This window comes from Eurypyga helias, unplaced genomic scaffold, assembly GCF_000690775.1.
Source record: "Eurypyga helias isolate BGI_N326 unplaced genomic scaffold, ASM69077v1 scaffold11505, whole genome shotgun sequence".
Classification (NCBI taxonomy): domain Eukaryota; kingdom Metazoa; phylum Chordata; class Aves; order Eurypygiformes; family Eurypygidae; genus Eurypyga; species Eurypyga helias.
Window position 1 is genome coordinate 22,988 of NW_010249545.1, and position 20,886 is coordinate 43,873.

The 20,886-nt window shown below is 38.3% G+C and overlaps 1 protein-coding gene across 1 annotated transcript in view; it reads left to right on the forward strand.

The window, feature by feature from the left end:
• The first annotated feature begins 6,325 nt into the window (after nt 1-6,325).
• The window catches only part of LOC104509458 (gamma-1-syntrophin-like), a 31,790-nt gene continuing 17,229 nt past the window's right edge, over nt 6,326-20,886 (forward strand). Inside the window, exons 1-2 of the mRNA XM_010151402.1 lie at nt 6,326-6,380; nt 18,290-18,424. Of these exons, the coding sequence (XP_010149704.1) occupies nt 6,354-6,380; nt 18,290-18,424 (162 nt within the window). The 5' untranslated portion in view covers nt 6,326-6,353. The remainder of the gene's footprint in view (nt 6,381-18,289; nt 18,425-20,886) is intronic.

The window sequence follows — 20,886 nt, forward strand, 5'->3', positions numbered from 1 at the left end:
GGTAAGGCAAAGAAAAAACTTTTATAAAACTGTGACCTTGTCACTGTCTTATGTGCTTGCTAATTTGAAAAAGCATGCTCAGTAGTTTAAGAAGTGGAAAACATTATTGTCTTTAGCTTACTTTATCATCCAAGGAATTCCCAAGAACCTTGCAAATTAAAAACCTCCTGAATGTTTGTAACCATTAATTTCTATCTTTAGCTCCTTTAGGCAATTAGTACACTGCTTGTCATTATTATCATCATCATCATTATTATTTATTTTTTAAACATAAGTGAAATGAAAACATGCAATATGATGTGGAAAGTCTCACTTCAAACTATCAGCATTAATCATTATGCCAGAAGCATCAAATTTATATTTGACTGGGAAACATTTGTGTTGGCAGGGAAGTGCCAGTATCCCTTTTATAAGGAAATTCTGGGTTGAGAGATAATGCAGAGAATAAACAGACTGCAGTGCCAGATCGTCAGAGAAGAACTTCTGTTCATCTTTGATACGAAGCGCTGTTACTTAGGCAAAACTGAGAAACGGTATAAATCATGAAACAGTTCATGCTGTCTCCAGAGCAGTTAAGACTAAGGAGACATTTAGTCCCTGCTTGGGCTCTGACATCTGCACTAACTCTCTTGGAATTAAGTACATAATTGTATTCAGAAACTTCTAGTGAACTACCAAAAGGTAACATTGAAAAAGTGGGGGATCAGACACAGGAATTTTTTTTTTTTTTTTCCCCCCTAGCAACCTTCCAGGCTTTAACCGAAAGCCAAAATTTCTGGTTCTAGTTTGCCATACAACGAATAACTGCAGTAGTAGTCAGTGGCATTTCACCTCACTGTTTTTAGGTGATTCCCCTGTAGTACTGCTTTTTCCCTCTGAAAGTTTGTGTTGCAATGTTGGTTTTGGTTTGGTGTTTTGTTTTTTGTTTGTTTGTTTGGTGTTTGTTTGTTTTTGCCATTTCCATCAGTTTGCTTTTGCCAAGGCAGAACAGACTAGGTTACTCATTCAGTCATTTTGTGGGTGAACACACTGTGGGGGCAGTGGGTAATTCATAGTGCAAACAGTTCTGGATAAACAAGCAGGAGCCCAAGGTGTGTTCATTCGGTTAATACTGCCTTGTGGCTCACTGATTCTTGAAAAACAATTATGTTTATACAGTGGATCCTTAATTGAGCTTGCTGATTACAAATGGTTGCAACTAAAAGATTATGACCGGCGGGTAAATATCATTCTTGTTTTAACCAAGGTAAAATGAATTAAACATTAAAAACCTTGTTAGATACTAATTGCCAACTTCAGTTCTTTTGAAGCATGAGCTTTGCTGAGAGCTGGACATTCTCTTAAAATGCCTTTTCAGGTGATCATTTTCCTCACTGCCAAAGCAATGCACAGCTTTGAATTCCAAGTTCCTCTCAGGCCTTGAACTATTGGGTATATTGAGGTGCATGTAGCTTAGGGGCCTCCAGCTTTATGACCATCTTTCACCTTAAATTAGTTTATTAAAGCTGTACTTCTGTGCTAGGGATATATAGATTTCCCCTTAATGTATTGAACTCTGTCAGGGCAGTGTGAGGCTGTGTTTGGATCTAGAGACTATCTGTTCCCAACTCTCTGAGAAATTTTTCAAGATACGAGTCCAATATGTTACTATCATAAATTATTAAAAATCATTATGTCAACTGAGTAACTAAGTGTTCAAATGAAATATAATTCAGTTGCGCTGGAAAACAGTTCCTGGATATGGTTTTATTAATCTGTGGTTACTACATTGCTCTTGATTCACTGTGCCCTCTGTATGCCTCTGACCATTCTTCCAGTGCTAAACACCTTATGACAACCTGGACGGAATGAAGACACCTTCTCCGAATTTGTATTTAAAGTAGTGCCTCTGTTTTTTCCCCAAAGTATTTTTCTTCCCTTAAAGGACCAGCTATACTACATGTAAGCATAATTTCTAAGCCTTTTTCCCTATTAACAGCAGAGATGGTTTGGAGCTTTTTTAACTATTGCTAAAAAAGGCCCTGCAGAGTTACAAATGTGTATGCTTCATTTCCCAACACACACACAAGACTGACAGATATGATTTCCTTCAGACATCTCCCAAATGTGGAGCACAAGATGTTGATAAAAATGGAGGCAAGAGAAATACTTGAAAAGGCAAGCATACGCTTTAATGGACTGCTATCACAATTAATTGCAGATTTGATATCTGTGCCTTTGAAACAGAGTTTTATTCTTTTTCCCAATTAGCAAATCAGACATTTCTCAGAAAATAAGAATTTCTTGTGACTTACTTCCACCTAATAAGAAGTACACAAGCTGAAATGACATCATATGCTAAATTAAATTGTTTGATCATACACCATTTCTCCATGAACTCGTTATTTGTGTATGCAATATTGTATTCTTATATTTCACCAGTAATCTTGAGAATGAAGTGTTTCCTCCTATTGCTTCAATAGTATTTTATTTGAGTTGTGTCATTCCCAACACTTTACAATGTGTCTCTTATTACTGTTGTGTGCACATGAAATCTTCTTTTTGTTTGTTCTCTTATTCTATTAAGTATACTGGAGTATTCAGTCGTGGAGGTGCTGGAACATGACCTGATTTATCATAAGAAGATCAGAGCATAGCTCAAGAGCTGGTGCATTATACCATATGAAGCTTTGTCTCTGAGGGATGCCATAGCCTTCAACTTTACCGTTACGTTTTAGCCATTGATTTCCCTTTAGAACATATATGTTGTAATAATACTGCTCTGTAAATGCTTCTCCTGTATCGAATAACTGCTTGTTCTGTCAAGGGGATGTCAGTGTCTGTTCCCAACCTGTCTGTCATGTGTTACTTCCTTTACATCGGTTGGCAGAGATGAGCTGAATAAATCTAGTAACTCAGTTTTGGAGGAAGTGCAGATTGCAAATCGGGTCAAAAGGAGGGAAAGTAACTTCTCAAAGCTTGCTTGTTTGCATATCTCTGATTGCAGTGGTTCCCAGCCCTTTCAGAGGAAGCCTTCCTGCTGTTGCAGCCATTCTTTCACTTCTGAGTAATGCACGCTGCTCATGCCTCCTTGTACACCCTACTCTATCCTGACACTCTCGTTTCCTCTGCACCTCATCTTTTCAAAGCCTCAGGCAGCTCCTTTCTCACCTTTTGGAACACCGTTTATCCCAAAGCAACCGAAGGGTTGGGAGGGAGCAGAAAAGAATCAAATACTGAGGCTGAAGTGGCCGTGGGCTGGTAACCAGTGGGCTTGTCTGCATGAGAAAGAAGCTTGTAGGAGAGCTGGAAAGGTGCTCAGGTGAGAGTGGCTGTGGTGTGGAGATAAGGGCATTGACGAGGTTAGCCAAAGACAGATTGGGGATATCTGGCAGCAGTGGGTTTCACTGTTTATCATTGTACACATGTTTTATCTTTAAAATTACTTGGGTTTATAGTTTCTGCCCCTTTCATGTATTACAGGAGGAGACAATTACTAATCATGGGGGCATTTTACCAGCATAACATCATAACATTTATACATGATGTATGATATGTTTTCCTGCAATATAATCATTTAGAGTGTTTATTTGGGATGTAAATACAGGAAACAATGACGTTTCTGAGATGATTTATGAGGTAATGCACCTTGTATGTGATGTTTCTAAAATATTGTGTTATCAAATTGCTGGTAGTCAGAAAAAGAACATTTATAATGGCCTTAAATTTTCTGTGTGCAGCTGCAAATGAGAATTGGTAGGAAACACTGATACAGAAGCAGTGGCAGCTATATTGTAAAGATAACTAACAGAGTTATTGAATGCCTGAGAAACAGGTCATTGGAAGGAGAAATGCTCATTGGAAGGAGTATGATTTTGTGTGGAAAATTCTCTAGTTCCAGGTTTATATTTTAGACAGTAACTTCATTGTAAAAGCTCTTGTCACGGATCTTGAGAAATTGCCTCTAACCACATTTCCCAGAGGAAATTCTGTGTGTAGCTTTTCTGTGGAAACCAGAGAAGCTATTTCCGTAGGAGATGGATGTTAGGAGAGTTATCTGTTGTGTATTTTATTTTACCTATTTCTAATGTAGCATGAAGGGGAAAAAAGGAGGTATCACCAAGGTGATAGGCAGACACATTCACCAAGTATCAACAGATAGTGGGAGGCAACATTTATAGTTTGAGCACTCTCTCTGAAAGGCAAGGTCTCTGTTGCCCATGACAGCCCTCAAGATACAGGACAAAAAACTATGGTTCCTGTCTTTCAGAAATAATACCCCCCAACATATTGAGCATGCTTGAATTAATGGCAGTGATGTTGAAGACGTTGAGGTTTTTAACATCTTCAAAACAAACAAACAAAAAAAAACCCAGCACAAGTTTAGAAAAGGGTTTAAAGGTTCTCTCAATAAAGAAGTTGGTATACATGTGACACTTCATACTTTTAATATTGCTACATTATCTGAGCAATAATAGCAGTTATTTTAAGGTCGTGAGATGTATGTACAGTCAGCTGTGATGCTGCTTAGCCTAGTTGTTCTTGACTTTTCTTCTATGTGTTTATACAATTATTTCTGGAATAAGTAAAAATACGTAAGGACAGTAAAGAGAAGAACATGAAGTAATTTTGAGTTATGAAATGACCTGTATTAGATAAGATTTAGACCAAAGATTAGCTAGAAAAGACCCACAGAGGAATTAAACTATGGAACCAAAGTTGCCCAAATCCAAACTTTGCAGAACTTTCATTAATAAGGCAGAACATAACATAAGTGAATGTATTTTAGAATGCAGTAAGAGTTACTGACTGGACACAATCAGGGCCTAAGGAAGGAGAACACTGTGCGGTACTTCGGTTTATATTTTAAAGATGCCTAACTTTATGTTTCCAGAAGGCTAAAAAGTCCTCAGAATAGTTTGCTAAGATAAGTGAAGCCTCTTTCCTACTTCAGCTTACTCAGCACCTGGGAGTTCATAAAAATTACAGGAAAACATACTTCATTGCACAATGACTGTCCCACCAGAGAGAAGTCTTCAAGATTGTAATAGGGACCTTGGTTTTTATGAGCACTTTGAGAATAGAATTACAGATAGAGATTTTTATTAGATCTTGGCGCACTTGTAAAGCTGGTAAGGAAGGAATGATGAATGGGTCCCTTTGAAATTCCTACACTGCAGCCTAGTCAACCTAGGGTAACTCTGCTAGCAATTAGTCTAGAGCACAAGCTCTAGAACCAGTCAGAACTCAGTAAATACAGAGCAATAACCTCATGTGTGCATGTGCTTGGTTTTAATAAAACTGCATCCAGGGCAGCAAAACAAATTAAGAGGATTAAGAGATTAAGACATTCATTACTATTATTCCATTTTTTGTACTATGTGAGGTATATTTTTTTTTTTAGATTTTATTTTAAACTTAGGCTAATAGGAGTCTAAGTTGTGTTGGAGCTTTGAGTACTACATTTTTATAAAAATAATTGTAAGCACATAATTCAGAATAGCAATAAAATGCTGGATGGAGAGGATTTTGTTACAGGTTTCATTTCTCCAGCCATTGAATGAAAATACTGTTTTGCCTACAGAGTATTTCCCAGAAATGTTAGCGGCTGATGCATGAGTATTCCTGTTGCAGAACCAACAGCAGGACACTGTTGTTATCTTCTGATAACAGCCTTTTTTTTCTGTGGCTTTATCTCATAAATAAATGAATGCATAAGCGTGCATTGGGATAAATACACTTTAGGTAGGTAAAGGCCGGGCAAAGTAATAATCATAGGATTTGGTGTGACATTTTGCCAGCACTCACTCATATTCCTGACTTTTTTAACATTTGTTTTTGTCCAACTCATAAATATTTCTGCAAAGTAGGCACACTGTTAAATGACAGCGGCTTCCTTGGAGAGACTCTGTATGTTAATAAAATGTGAGAAAAAAGGTATTGACGCATTGTAGTTCTTAATTTGGGGAGAAAAGAAAAAACAAAACAGTCTTTTAGAAGAGGCGGGGCATTCTGAAGAGCAACACCTCATTATCTCCATCTGAAGTGTTACCTTTCAGTATATTCTTTGGGAAGAAAATAAAGTTTGAATGCCTCGTGGAAGGTACGAGGTTGTGGGAACATAAGCATTCCTTTGATTATGTTCCATGAAACTGCATTACGTACTTCGTAAGAACCAGGAATAATTTCTAACACCTTGCACTTCCTAATCCTGTTGCAACTTTGATCATTTATCTCTTTAAGCAATGACTATAACTGGACTTTACAAAGATAAGTGCAGTTGCTCAGATAACTTATGTTCTTCAATATCTTTTTCATTCTAATGAAATATTTCTCTCCATTTTAGACAAATATCACTTGCTGTGTCATAGCACATGGATTTCAGGACCGCCTGTGAAGAGGTAGGATCAGATATTTTTCTGTTCAAACAATAGTAGAATCGAAATCAATGAACTTCTAATCTTTTGTATATGCAAAATCTTTTCTTTGCCCTTTTTTCAAAAATGAGAGGAATTATGTAATCAGATACAAGTTATTCAGCTGATCATTTTCTGGTGGCAGAAAGACTTTGTAGTAGAAGATGAAAGAATTTGCCCAGGTGTATTCATTACTAGCCCTCACCTCTGCCCGTTCCAATTTACCTCCTTAGGCATAATGTAGGTGCAGGTAGCTGTGTTTAGTGTGAGCTTTGCTCTTAGTGAAGTGTTTATATCTGAAAGACTGTGCATGAAGAAAAGCATCAATGGAGCCAGAAATCTGTCTACTGCTGTTCAGCAAAATCAAGGGGGAAATGTAGGACTAAGGGGAAAGGGTGGGGATAGAGGAGAAGCTGTGAAGATGACCAAAATGGAAAGTAATTCCATTCTGGTTTGATGAGGTAAGAGAGTTATTTTTAATTAAAATAGGTGTAGTTTCATAATGCCAATGCAAATTACTTCAGTCCCCCTCCACTAGATATGGTGGTGGTGCTTTGCTTTCTGTGCTCATTAAAGAAAGTAAATGAGATGTATTTGTAGATGTTAAGATGGACATCATATTTTCACGGTGGTTGTCTATGGGCAAATTGTTTTAATGCTTTTTCACAACTGTAGTGATTGAGACACTGCGACAACTGTTTACACCAAATTGCATAGTGACGTCAATGCACTGTCATGATTAAAAAGTTGTGACAGTTACCTGTACGCTGAGAATCACAAGCAATGTTTAGGAAGTTAAAACCAGTTTTCTTGCTCCCAGTCTCTTCTTTAAGTGTGACCACAATCCCATGAAAAAATAGAAGTGGGTGGATGGTAGCAGCAGTAGAACCAAGAACTAAAGGCGTAGTAGAGTCAAATATGAAAGTGAAACTTGCCTTTGGAAAACTATACTGTGATGGCTGATGGGGCTTTAATACTTCAGAAGATCCATGCACAGTCTAAATTCTATAATACAGTATATCCCAGATTATTTGCCTGGATAAAAAGCATTCTTGTTAGTTTTGAGGTTTGGGTTTTGGATTTGGGGTTTTTTTTTAATATTTTTTTGAATGCACTTATTGAACAAAGGTGGCAGATACATACTATTTTTACAGGATTTTTATGTTATTATTTAAGCTGTACACTAGTATACATCATTTAGTGGCAATTGACTTCACTCTGTGCCCAGCAGCAGTAGCAAGAGCAGCCACAAAAAGATGACCTGGCATACAAGTCCTATCTTAGCCTTTATGGTGCAAATACATTGACAGATCTGTTTCGTTCTGTATCTAGCTTCTAATGCGGGGTGGGGAGCACTGATAGCAAATTTAGCTCTTTAAAAATAGGCTGCTGCTTTGGATCTTCTATGATAGACAAGGGAAAGACTCCTCCCACCCTAACAAAAAGCTCCATGACCTGAAGACCCTAAAGAAGCTCCTTTTAGCTTTTAGATTTCGGGGTACTGGTAGACGAAAAACTGAACATGAGCCAGCAGTGTGCGCTGGCAGCCCAGAAAGCCAACCATACCCTGGGCTGTATCAGAAGTGTGGCCAGCAGGTCGAGGGAGGGGATTCTGCCCCTGTACTCTGCTCTGGTGAGACCCCACCTGGAATGCTGCGTCCAGTTGTGGAGCCCTCAACATCAGAAGGATATAGACCAGTTGGAGCGAGTCCAGAGGAGGCCACGAAGATGATCAGAGGGCTGGAGCACCTCTCCTATGACGAAAGGCTGCAAGAATTGGGCTTGTTCAGCCTGGAGAAGAGGAGGCTCCGAGGAGACCTCATTGCAGCTTTCCAGTACCTGAAGGGGCTACAAGGGTGCTGGGAGAGGACTTTTTACAAGGGTCTGTAGTGATAGGACAAGGGGTAATGGGTACAAATTGAAAACAGGGAGGTTTAGATTAGATATCAGGAAGAAATTCTTCCCGGAGAGGGTGGTGAGGCACTGGAATAGGTTGCCCAGGGATGTTGTGGATGCCCCATCCCTGGAAGTGTTCAAGGCCAGGCTGGATGAGGCTTTGAGCAACCTGGTCGAGTGGAAGGTGTCCTTGCCCATGGCAGGGCGGGTGGAACTAGATGATCTTTAAGGTCCCTTCCAACCCTAACCATTCTGTGATTCTATGATTAATAAAAATAAATGGGCTGGATTCCCCTCCAGTTTCTCTCTTTTATGTAAGATAAGCTTTGTGCCACAGTGGTGTCATTTCTGAGAAGTTCTGAAAACTATGATCTAATCTTTCTTCCCCAGCCAATCAAAGTTAATAAAATATAGACTTTCGCCTACTTTCATCAAATGCCTATGTCTAAATAAATGATCAGTACCCTTATGCTTACACATAGTGTAATTTTTAACTAAAAGCTCAGCACTGTCATTGTAAGGCATCATCTACTTTGTTTCTTGTTTGAGGGAAAATATATTGAGCTGGATCTGAAAGCACAAGAGAGGGGAGGTTGTTGCAGTTCCATGCCATTAGAGAGGATGAAGATGTATCGCCAGTAAGCATATACACACAGAGCACAGGTACACACTGCATATATATCCACACACGACCAGCCACGCAGATCACATAGAGGCAGATCACAGACAGTCACAGCATTCGCACAAACACAGGCAACACCCACAGTCTCATCCAACTCCCCCCTCTCTGTCTGAGCAGGATGGAGGTCCACTAGTGAGAATATATGTTTATCTATGCACAGTGTGGGTGCCTCCAGCAGCTGGTCTTAGACACTCAGTCTGCTCAACAGCTGCTCCTGGATCCCAGTCTTCCTGGTTTCTGGCAGCTGGGGCATGAGTCTCTCTCCAGTTCGCACCCCTCCTTCACCATCCCTCCCTCCCATCCCGTCCGAGTCCACCACCAAGAAAAGCATTAGAAAGGAATTTAAAAAGAGGATAGGATAGACTGCACTGATGAGGGTCAGAGCACGGTCAAACAAGCATACTGACCAGAAAGCTATTTGTATGTGAGCAGCCCCTTTTTATCCCCTTAACCCTACTATTTTCGCTTACTTGTTTCTCCCTAAATCACTGAAATCTCCCTTCCTTCCCCCTTTGGTTCCTCCCCTAAGCATCCCATAATATGTCCTGTGCAATCCAAAACTGCATCCCATAATGTCTCCCACACTCCCAGGCAGTGACCCCTACTCAGTCGAAAATGTGCTCTGGCATTGCCTTATCGTGGTGTGTTTCACACCTGGACATCGGGGTTGACCGAGGCTGTCCAGGGACAGCCCTGGCAGGGGGCCAGACTGGGTGTTCCTTCCTCTGAGTCTTTAATTTGGGTTCCTGCCTAGCACTGTGCTCCTCTTGGCTTTTGGTGATGGGCCTTCAATAGGCTGATGTCGCCTTTGATGGAAGTGGGCAGGGGGTTATTTGGACTCCCCCCATCTGCCATAGTCTATTTATACTCCTTTGTGTGTGTGCAGGCAAGATTTTATCATGTAACATAACAGTTGTGGCTTTTATTTACTTCTTGGCTTTCAGAAGGGTTCATTTTTGTTTCTCCGCTCATGTGGACACTGTTCACCATACAAATATTAAGTAATTACTTAATATGATTGTTCAGTTCAGCATGAGGTATAACCATCAATTTGTCAGGTATTTCAATTCCAAATATATACCTATTACTTTTAATGCACTTTCCTTAATACCTTAAATTTTTCCAGACTTGTCAGCAAAACCTCATCTAGTATTTGAGCTTCTTATGAAAACGACAATAGCAACTATAGAAAATGAAATTGTGGTTACTATCTCCTTAATCAATTTGTGGTTCTATTCCATTGGCACATCTTCGGCAACAGTTTAGTCACGCGAATCCACAGAAATTTGGGTATTTTATTCAACTATTGACATGAAACATAAACAAAAGTATGTGGAGCAAAGTCTACAGCTACTTTAATTTGTTATCTAGTCAATATAATTACAACTTTCAGCCTTCTTTCTCCTTCATCCCCTATTGTATCAAATTCTCTATCGTACTAACTATCTAGGAAAAATGATCTCTGGTTGTCTTTGCCAAGATAGTTACTAGGCAGTTTTTGGTAATGGAGATAAAAGCTGCCATGAGGCATATTGGCTATTTGGCCTTCCTGTTCTTCCCCTTTTTGTCTTCTTTCTTCTGAAGATCTGATCACCTTTCTTTCTCCAGTCTCTAGTGCTGTAACCACCACCACTGTAGAATTGAGATACTTCTCCCAAAATGATGAGTAGGCCTCAAAGTCTTGTTGGTACTTCCAGCCCCATCCTTAATAATGGCAATAAATTATTTGAAATGAGTTTCAATTAGCGTAAAACCAAAATGTTCCACATAAATGCACTTCGGCTAAAGCATGTTTTTCATAGTGTTCATGTCATTAATTTCTCTTTTTGCTTAAATTGTTCTTTTCATGCTATATAACTGCTGCTCCAGTGCATTGGATGTCTCTGAGGGAACCTTAGTTCTTTCATAGTACTGATGCTTTCATGCATCCCTTATATTTTCTAGTACTTGTGGGATTTGGAACAAGATTTGGACACTGAAGCGGTCTTGCCTACTTGTAGGTACCTGCACGTGCACTTTGTGCCTGAGTTCCTGCTTCAGATCTGAATAGTACAGTCAGTGGAGCCCAGTGAGTAATTCAGTTCCCCCAAAACCTGATGATCAACCGAATTGCTTGCTACGCTTTATTGCCTATAATGAGCAGTTCTTCCTTGATTATAATGAGAGCTTAGAGACTTGTATGTAGACAGATACCGTTTGATGTCAATCTCAAGATGGTTCCTATATTCCTAATGATTATTTTTTCCCCTAAGCATCTTATCTGTAGACTGTGCTGCCTTTCAAGGCATCTTAGAGTGGTTTTATTCTGCAGGAAAATACCTTCTGTGCTAGACAATTCAAACGGCACTACAAAAAGATGAGATCTTACACACGTACTCACATTTTTTTCCTAAGGGAAACTGCCTGGTGATGACAAAGTTACAGTTAATTTTTTCTTGTGGCTTCCCTACTTCTTAGTTGTGGGAAATTTTCTGTTGTTTCATATTTAATTATTCTGGATTCCATGCTATTTTCCCTCACTGATCAGCAAATGTATCCTTTACACTCATTCTTGTCCTTATTCAACAATTTCCAAGCCATAAGACTATCCAGCTCATCTTTTAGGCTTTATCCTGAGCTTTCTGAACTTTACAAGAGCATAAATCATAGTGTCACTGGGTTCTTTAAATGCTCTCCTGTACTCTCTTGACCTTATTCCATATTCTGAAAACCCTTTTGGAAGATAACCTCAGTCTCTGACATAATACTGTCCTCTGCAGTGAAAGTGCACTTCTGATGAAATTGAAGTCTTGGGATGATTATAATGCATTGGAATATTTTCCCCTTAGATATTTTTTTTTAAATTGTTATTTTCAATGTGCTTTATGAACAAGCTCCATGAGCAGCTTTCTAACTTCTCTAACTTTCTAACTTTTGAAATCTCATCCTTTACTTCTATTAGCCTGGTGTTTTTTCCCCTAATAAAACTTCAATTTTATTTAAATTACTAAATATCCTGGTCACTTTCATGCTTATAATCTATTAATCTGTTTTTACAGTACTGTCCACTGTATCTTTGAAGGATTAGTTTGGTTTGGTAAACTGTTTGTCCTCTCTTTATGAATCCCATGAGTATTCTTGTGGACTTGAGAGACTATATGCTTTGATACATTGTTATGCACTTGTTTGATGACCTCTATTTGAACATCTTTTTGATGTTTCCCGCCATCTTTTTTGGTGGGAGTTTTGCCTGTCACAGAATATGTTTTAGTTTTTAAGTAGTATTTTGACTTCCATGTGATTTTATTTGATGAATTTTGTTATCTACTATTTTGGACTTTTTTTCTAGTTGCCTTTTTGCCATTTTCTGATTTATGCTTTTCAGCCTAAGCTTATAATTTTCTTTGTTTGTAAATTCTATCAAATGGCAGTGCTGGGATTCCTAACACCTTGGGTTTGAGGTTTGGGTTTTTGTTGTTGTTTTTTTTTGTTTGTTTGTTTTTTCTTAAATACATCTTCAAATCGTAAATTAAAACCAAAATCACAAGATGGAAAGTGGCTGGCAATTTACAATACCTGTGTGAATGTCATGTAGTAGGTGAATTAAATTTGAAGAAACATGTATGTTCTCATAATAGCCTTGAATTTTATGTTATCATATGGCCTCAAATGTAATGTTGTAATCTATTCCCAGTAAGCTTGTTGCCAATTCAGAGATCAAAACTTGTTTCCTTAGAGTGTCAGAAAATGGAAGTGTTTTTGCTCTAAAAAAAAGAGTATCTTACTTCACTAAGAAGCTCATATATATATTTCTATATATAGTTATGTAAATATATAGAAATTTTCCAAATGTGTAATTTGCATATTGAATTAATTGGACTGTATGAAACAAGGAAATTCTCTATAAAACTTTAGTCTTTCGAAAATCACTTAGGAAGAATGACATAGCATAATACTCAGACCTGGCAAATCAAATAGAAATAAGATTAAGTCCAAATTCACTATTTTCCTGCTTTTTTTTCAGGTTGGATTGTAAAATTCATGTGCAGGATTGGAAAATGTTGGCACCTGATAGAACAGGCTGCAGATAACAAGCTGAACACATCCCTGTGTATCTGGGCTACATTCCAGTTTTTGACAATATAAGAGCTTTTCACTTAACGCTACCAACACCCCCACAGAATGAGTAGCTGGACCATTTAAGAAACATCCGTTTTGTGGTTTTGACATATATTCCTACCTCTTGTATTCATTGCCATTACTGCCTTGTATTTCTGATTCTATTTCCTTTTTTGTTATTTTACTTTCAACTATAAAGCAGTGACAGGCATATCTCCAAATACTCAGAGGTCAACTTCAGGTCAAATAAACACCCAAAAGTGTAGCTATTCAGCTAAGTGAACTGCCCACATATTTAAGGCAGTTTTTGCAACCCATTCTCCTTGCTGGTATTGGATTGTTGAGGGTGAAATTATATTTCAGGGCTTAATACTAAATTGCAGAGATTTTAACTTATTTTAGGACATACCAGTCAAAGCAGAAACTAAAAATCCAGGCCACTTTGCATAGAAGATTTGCTGAGACTTTTTGGTTTTGTTTTGGTTTTTTTTCTCTCTTCCTTTCTTCCTCTTGTTTATGGACTCAACTCTTCTGGGGTATCTGTTGAAGTTTTCCTACTGTTGTGAAACTAGAAGAAGCAAAGCTTTCACAATTGTTTTATTAACGTGAGGCAAAAGTAATAGATAAAAATCTCTTGAAAACCATTGAAGATTATTTAAAATTGTCTGAAATACTGAATGAGTCCCCTTCAGAACAAACATAGAAAAAATTTTAGATTGTTTTTCTTAACAATAAATAAGGAAAAAATGGGGGGGGGGGGAGGGGGAGAATATTTAATTAATAGTCTTATTTAGGCCAGAAAAAACTAAAAATACCTCTTTTGGAAGATTTTTGCAAACAATAGGTAACATTCATACAGTATGAGAAACATCTTTAACTCTGGTATATGTTTCATGGAGAATCTGCTGCTAACATAAATGTAAATACTGTAGGTTTCATGTAGATCTCCTCTGAAAGTAATTCTTAAATATTTGTGAAGGCCATACGTATTTCACTAAGGTATTTATGATACGTAGGCATTTCTAAATTAATTTTATCAAAGATATTAGTGCCTGACCCTATATACAATACGTTCTAATCAAGATGTAATAAAAAAATAAATAATGAAACAGCCTTTTTTCACTGCCTGTTGCTAATAATGATCTGAATGTGACCCTGTTCTTTATAGAAGCAGTCTGCATTGAGGGGATCTGCCAACCTAAACTGTTCTGATAGCGGTCTGAAGCTCTGCCAACCCATACTTTTCCCAAGTAGTGATCTGAAGCAGAAAATTCAACACAGACTTGTGTGGTAAAGCAAAAAAGGGATAGTTTTCAGCCCCTCTTGTGTTAGTTCAGGAACAGTAAGCAATTTCTAAACTCCTGCCAAGGACATCAGCTCTTGCCACATCAGTGTTCCTGTCTCACTCAACCCAAAAGGGTGTAGAATGAGATGACGGAGGCAGTGCTGTGCAGGTGCAACATTCACTGCATCTGTCACTTCGGTACAGCCACCTTCCCTCATCACCGCTTTTGCGAGAAGTCACTGACTCCACTCCCATATGGAAACTCTTTCTTTCATCATCTTATATTGCTTCCATATCCGTTCCTTAGCCTACCTCACCCACTTCATAAATGCTCAGGTTTTTTGCTCTGTTTACAACAAGTTCCCAACTCCATAAATGGTGAAGAAAGTAGGATGGTATAAATGTAAGCGGGGCAATGTTTCTGGCGATTTTGGCTCAAACGTACGGTCAAGGTGTATTGGCTTAACAAACTGTTACCAGCTGAACAGCTGGGCTTGTTCAGCCTGGTGAAGAGGAGACTCCGGGGAGACCTCATTGCAGCTTTCCAGTACCTGAAGGGGCTACAAGGAAGCTGGAGGGGACTTTTTACAAGGGCCTGTAGTGACAGGCCAAGGGGTAACCGGGACAAATTGAAAACAGGGAGGTTTAGATTAGAGATTGGGAAGAAATTCTTCCCGGAGAGGGCGGTGAGGCACTGGAGCAGGTTGCCCAGAGAAGCTGTGGATGGCCCCTCCCTGGAAGTGTTCAAGGCCAGGCTGGATGTGGCTTTGAGCAACCTGGTCTAGTGCAAGGTGTCCCTGCCCATGGCAGGAGGGTTGGAATTAGATGGTCTTTAAGGTCCCTTCCAACCCAAACCATTCTATGATTCTATGAACTCTGCTCCTCTATCCGTGTCTGTTGTAAGGTGATGCAGTTTATCATACATTTGAGCACAGGGAATGCCTTGCATGACCTCATGCATGACCTCACACGTTAGCTCAGCTAACGTGCTGTCTTATTGCTGTCATTCAGGGGCAGGGCAGAGCCCTCTGCCAGTGAAATGTGGAAGGCTTGAAGGGAAAATTTTAGGCCACCATGCCATGGAATCTCTTAAAAATTGGTAATAGGAACAAATACTAACATCATCCACATACGTGCACGCCATCTAGGTCCTCAAATGTAAGAGCTGTCAGGGGTATGGGCCAGACAGATGATCTCCCTCCAATCAGAATGATTTTATGGGGACCACATGGATGAAAAACGTGGATGTGTGCAGTAATTGACAGGAAAGCATAAATACAGGAGTCCTTGTCGAAGTTCCAGCTCTGGATAAGGATTCAGGGGTTCATATCTTTATTTGATTCAATTTTTAAAGATGTTTTGAAGGGAGTGGGGAGAGAAGAAAAAAGACATTTCAGCAGAAAAAAAAGGAACATAATTAAATAATTAAATTCCAGTCTTTGTTCTCAAGGACTTCTCTTGGGCTTATCTAATGAAACTGAGCTACATTCTTCTCCTTTACATGGTTGTTAGTGGTGCTCTCAGATAGGAGAGGAGGTAGTATAATTGAGGATTTAATTTTGAACTGTATCAAAAACCAGCTTTCATAAAGCCCAACAACAGTTAAGTGCTTCATTACATTTTAGAGTGTCTGATGTAAATAATATTCCTGAGTGGATGCGCATTCAATCTTACCAAGGGCCAAAATGTTTTGCTGTTCCCGAGCTTGGTTTCCTTGTTTTGACTGAATAAGCTTAGCCCACGTGCATTTAGAAACCAACTTGAATTTTAATTTCATTCTAATGGATCATTGTGTCTGCTGTGATTATGTGCTTCTAATTCCCACAAAGGCAGCCCTCAGTTTTTGACTCTTTTTGGAGATTTTTATAGGGTTATTGACCAAATCAGAAATGTGCAGTCAAGTAAGTGTATATAATCAGTGTATTGGAGGCCCAACTTGCTCCATTGCCAGTTATCCAGGCAGCAGGAAAGGCATGTCTGCAAATTTTTCTGCAGGAGAAAGGCATTTTATAAGTGGTAGATTTTTGTAGGCTGGCCCCTTTCATTTGGCCATAGTTATTTACAGCCCACTTGGTTCAACTTCCATTGTCAATTGCCGCTTACTTGGCAACTCCATGGAAAGAGGGGTCGCCTTAGTCTGTAAAGCAGAAGTTACAAGGAGAGGACCAGGGGAATTTAACTATTTTACATTCTCTTCACTTGAATGTCATAACATTTTATGTATGATATGAGAGGGAATTTTTCAGTGGTACTGAAAACCTAACTTCTTTTGTGATTTATTTACTTGTTTTGTCTGTCCACATCAATCAGTTTCTCTCTCATCCTGGTTTAAAAAAAAAGACACCTAAATACTAGAGCAAAGCTGTATGATGTCTTCTGACCAGAGATTCCACTGACCTTAGTGTGAGTTCAGTGTGTGGAACTTTTCACTTTTTCTTCTTCTTACTTAGTTTAAAAAGAATAAAACCAACATCAGAGCCACTTTCAAAGTTATGGCTGAGTTATATAGATTTGCTACTGCCATCCAAGAGAAAGCCATTTCCCAATTTTGAGTGTTGAGCACGGAGCAGAAGTGACAGAACAGTTTGTCAGTGGAGAACATCATATAGAGCTATTTAAAGGTTGTCCTCGACCTTTCCACCTCTTTTAAAGGCTCTTGAGAGCAATTTAAACTTTTCTTCTTCTAGTTGCCTACTGTCAGTTCCATATTTGTGTTTGTTCTCTCCACGCTATGGATGTAAGGTATCAGAGCACATTATGGAGAGATCTTCCAAATCCTCTTTTAAACTCTTGTCTTGAGAAAGAGCCCTCAGATTCAGACAGGTCAACCTTGGCAGTTAAAGTTCCCAGCAAGACTTTTGTTTCCTTGATCTCCTCTCAAGGCAACTTTTTACAGATATTGGGTTGAAATCTGACCTGAATGAAGACAATTGAAGTTTTATTACTGACACTTTCGAATATTTTAAATGTTTTTTATATGAGTTTTGTTCTGAGATCTATACATGAAGACATATATATATCTGTATCTGTGCAAATAGGTATAGGTATCTGATACTAGTAAATTACATGTTGTAAGTCTATGTTTTTAGATTGTTTTTAAGCAAATTTCTCAAACCAAAAAGGCTTTACCAACATGACTTGTCCATTTATCAAGTATTATAAAGACTGCTATTTTCAACACAGCCTTCAGGGAAAAGAGGTACTTACATATGCAGACTTTTTCATTGCTCAAACCTATTATGTGTAATGCACAAGTAAGTACTGCCATAAAGACTGTTAAATTTTTGGAAAGTCACTTATTGTATATACAAGAATCCTACAGAATTCCTGATCTCTAACCATAAGCATAAAATGCAGAAGTGAAGCAAGAAGTAATTTACTAGAGGGAGCTGCATTCTTTTATCTCTTTTATTCTTAACTTTAGCATCCTCATTTGAAAAGGAGCATGAAAGCCTAAGTGTTTTGCTCACAGATCAGGAAAAGCCCACAACAGGTTCATTTAGGCTGTTAGTGCTTACAGCTGGCTAATTTGGTGGTGCTATAGTATGTATTCCTGTGCCAAAACTGGTGTAATATGTGGAACATTAGCTTTTATTTCATATCCACGTGAGGTGACATCCTTTAATGGAAAGATGGAAAGTAGGAGGACAACTTCTCTGAAACGATTTCAGTGGAGTTTCACAATTTCATCATGGGGAGAATTAGCACCTTATTGTTGCAGAATCAGCCTTTGCTAGTTGCTACTGTAACCATCATTCTCTCATAGGCTGCGCACTGTAACTAAATAGTGGCAACTGGTAATAGTTTTGGATATTTGTTGATGTATTTATGGGAACTGTACCTACGCGTCAGCTCTTCTGTTTCAAAATGCCACTTCTAGCAATGCAAAGTGCTAACCGAGAAAACTTTTTTTCTTTATTCCTTCCTTTGAAGACAAAGACAGGGATTTGTTTGCTGCAGGATGGTAACCAGGAGCCTTTCAAAGTGCGACTGCACTTAGCCAAAGATATTTTGATGATCCAGGAGCAGGATGTGATCTGTGTGTCTGGTGAGCCTTTCTATTCTGGTGTAAGTAGTTTTTATTTTTTCTTCAAGATGTACTTAATACAAAGCAAAAATACTCTGTGTGTGTGTGTATGCGCTCGCACACGTGTGCATGCATTTACTTCCACAGTTTGGTATTTCATGTTATACTGTTCATATGAAGTGCATTTGAATATACCTTCTTTTGAGAGTAAATCTTAGCAATACTCATCTATGAAGAACCCATGATAATGAATGTTATATGCCTGACTGCAGTGTTGTTTTTCTGCACTTACCCTTGAATACTGGAGCCACTGAATGCAAAAGGAACAACACAAACAGTGATTTTTGCAGTACATGTCTGGCTATTGCCTGTGGAGCTGATAAGACAGGGGATGGTTAACTGTTGAGTCAGGGCTTTGCTGGTAAAGGAATTTTCTGCTCTCCTCTCTTGCCTTGGTTGTTTCATATGGTAGCACACCACCAGTCTTCATGCGTGTTGCCAGTCCATGATGTGAGGGTCGGTAGTTTACCAGCACATCATGTTGATAAAGATGGACTTCAGCTGGCACTGTGTAGTAGTGTGATCTGTTTATTACTGGTTTTACATGATTTCTTATAAATAAGAAATATATTTCCATAAAATTTTAATAGTGAATTTTATGGATAAGAAACTCAGCTTCGTAGACAGTTATTTGGAAGATCTGTAAATAGTTGCATAGAATAATACTGTAGGTTTTGGAACTATTGTAATGCTAAGTTTTTATTTAATTTTAGAAAATAGCTAAAAAAAACCCCGAGTAGCAACCATTTACTAGTAATTTCTATAGACATTTTTATAGATACTGTAATTATATTTTGTAGAGATATTTTTAAGTTTAATGGGAAACGATCATAAACATTCTGCTATCCCTTTGAGCTAAATAAAATTATCGTAGTATTTAATGTTAAATCTTGTGCGGTATAGTAGTGTAATACCTGTTTATGCAAATTTTATCTGACTGCTATTATGTCTGACTGTTTTCTTAATTAATTGCTGCTGTTGCCACATCCCTGTACCTCTAAATATAAGTATAATAAAAAGGCGCAAAGCAGAAAACAGAAATAAATTGGTAGAATGTTAGCAGTGCTAACAGTGTGGAAGATTAATGAAAATTTATAGCAGAATCCATCTCGCTGTTATGAACGTCTCAAGGTGAATAGTTCCGAGTTTTTCTCTGAAACAAGAGGAACACACTGCCTGCACTGTCTGTCTGTGGTTATTTCCGTGAGAAAACTGAAATTAACTTTTGACAGTTTCATGCTGTACGAATACAATTTACTAATGCAGGTCTGCATGCTGTGTATGGAGTGTAGATGCTTGTTTTACCAATGAGACTGTACTGTTTGTTCCTCAACATACGGGGCATGTAGCACCCTAGATACAAAGAAGTTATGAGTTCAAGCTCAGGCTATAGTTGTTCAATTGGCAACACACACTGTGGCACCGTTACTCCACCAAACCCATTCTGGCATTATTTATTAAAAGATTTTATCACTCAACATATGATTTCCATTATTTGCCATGATATCTGTTACAACTGCTGAACTTGTTATTTAAAGGTCTTCATGAAATGCTGATTGAATTTGTTTCCATTTCACAGGAAGACTTTCGCTTACAGTTTTGCCCCCTTCAGTTTTGCAATGGCACTGTAGAAAATAGTGGATAATTTGCTTTACCAATTACCCTCCTCTTGTCTTATTTGCATATTGGATGCATAACTCATTAACTGATTAATACTAGTGTGGTGATGAGGAGTTTCTTTTCTCTTGCTAATGTCATTGTTAGGCTAGTGACTTTTGAACACTTTACCCTAATTTCTTCTGGGATTAAGACCAGGTCTTGAATCAGTAGGTTCATTCCAACTAAGGATGATTGACATTTCACAGACAGTTAACTGTCCTTTTGTCACAGGTCATTTAAATCATCTGGAATCATGTGCTTTGATTGTTTGAAGCATGATCAGACAAGTCCCACAGGCTTTGTTTTTTGCGCTTTTTTCCCTCATTTTTATTCCTGATTATATTAGGTTTCTTGTTTGTTTGTTTGTTTGCTTTTCATATCTTTTACTTTGCTTGGTTGATTTTGGTTTCTTCTTTCTGTCATTCTAGATGACTGACCACATCTGTTTTTCTTTTACGTGCATTCTACAGAGAAGGCATTTTCATTAGCAGCTGACACTGAATGCTTCATAGAAGAATCTCTAAAGAATAAAAATAAAATTTGTAACTGAGGAATTAATAGCATTGTTAAATTCTACAGACAAGTAGCTACAGTAAGAGTTCTTTATAATCTGTTCTAATAAATAATCTTCAAATAATTTTGTTACATGGTTTTACTTAATCACTTCTGCACTGTTAAGGAACAAAAGGCTATTTCTATGTTTCTAGTTCAGAACAGTATCTCTTTTGTTGGGTCTGAATCAATTTGCATGCTCCTCTGTGTAGGACAGACTTTAAACAGTCAC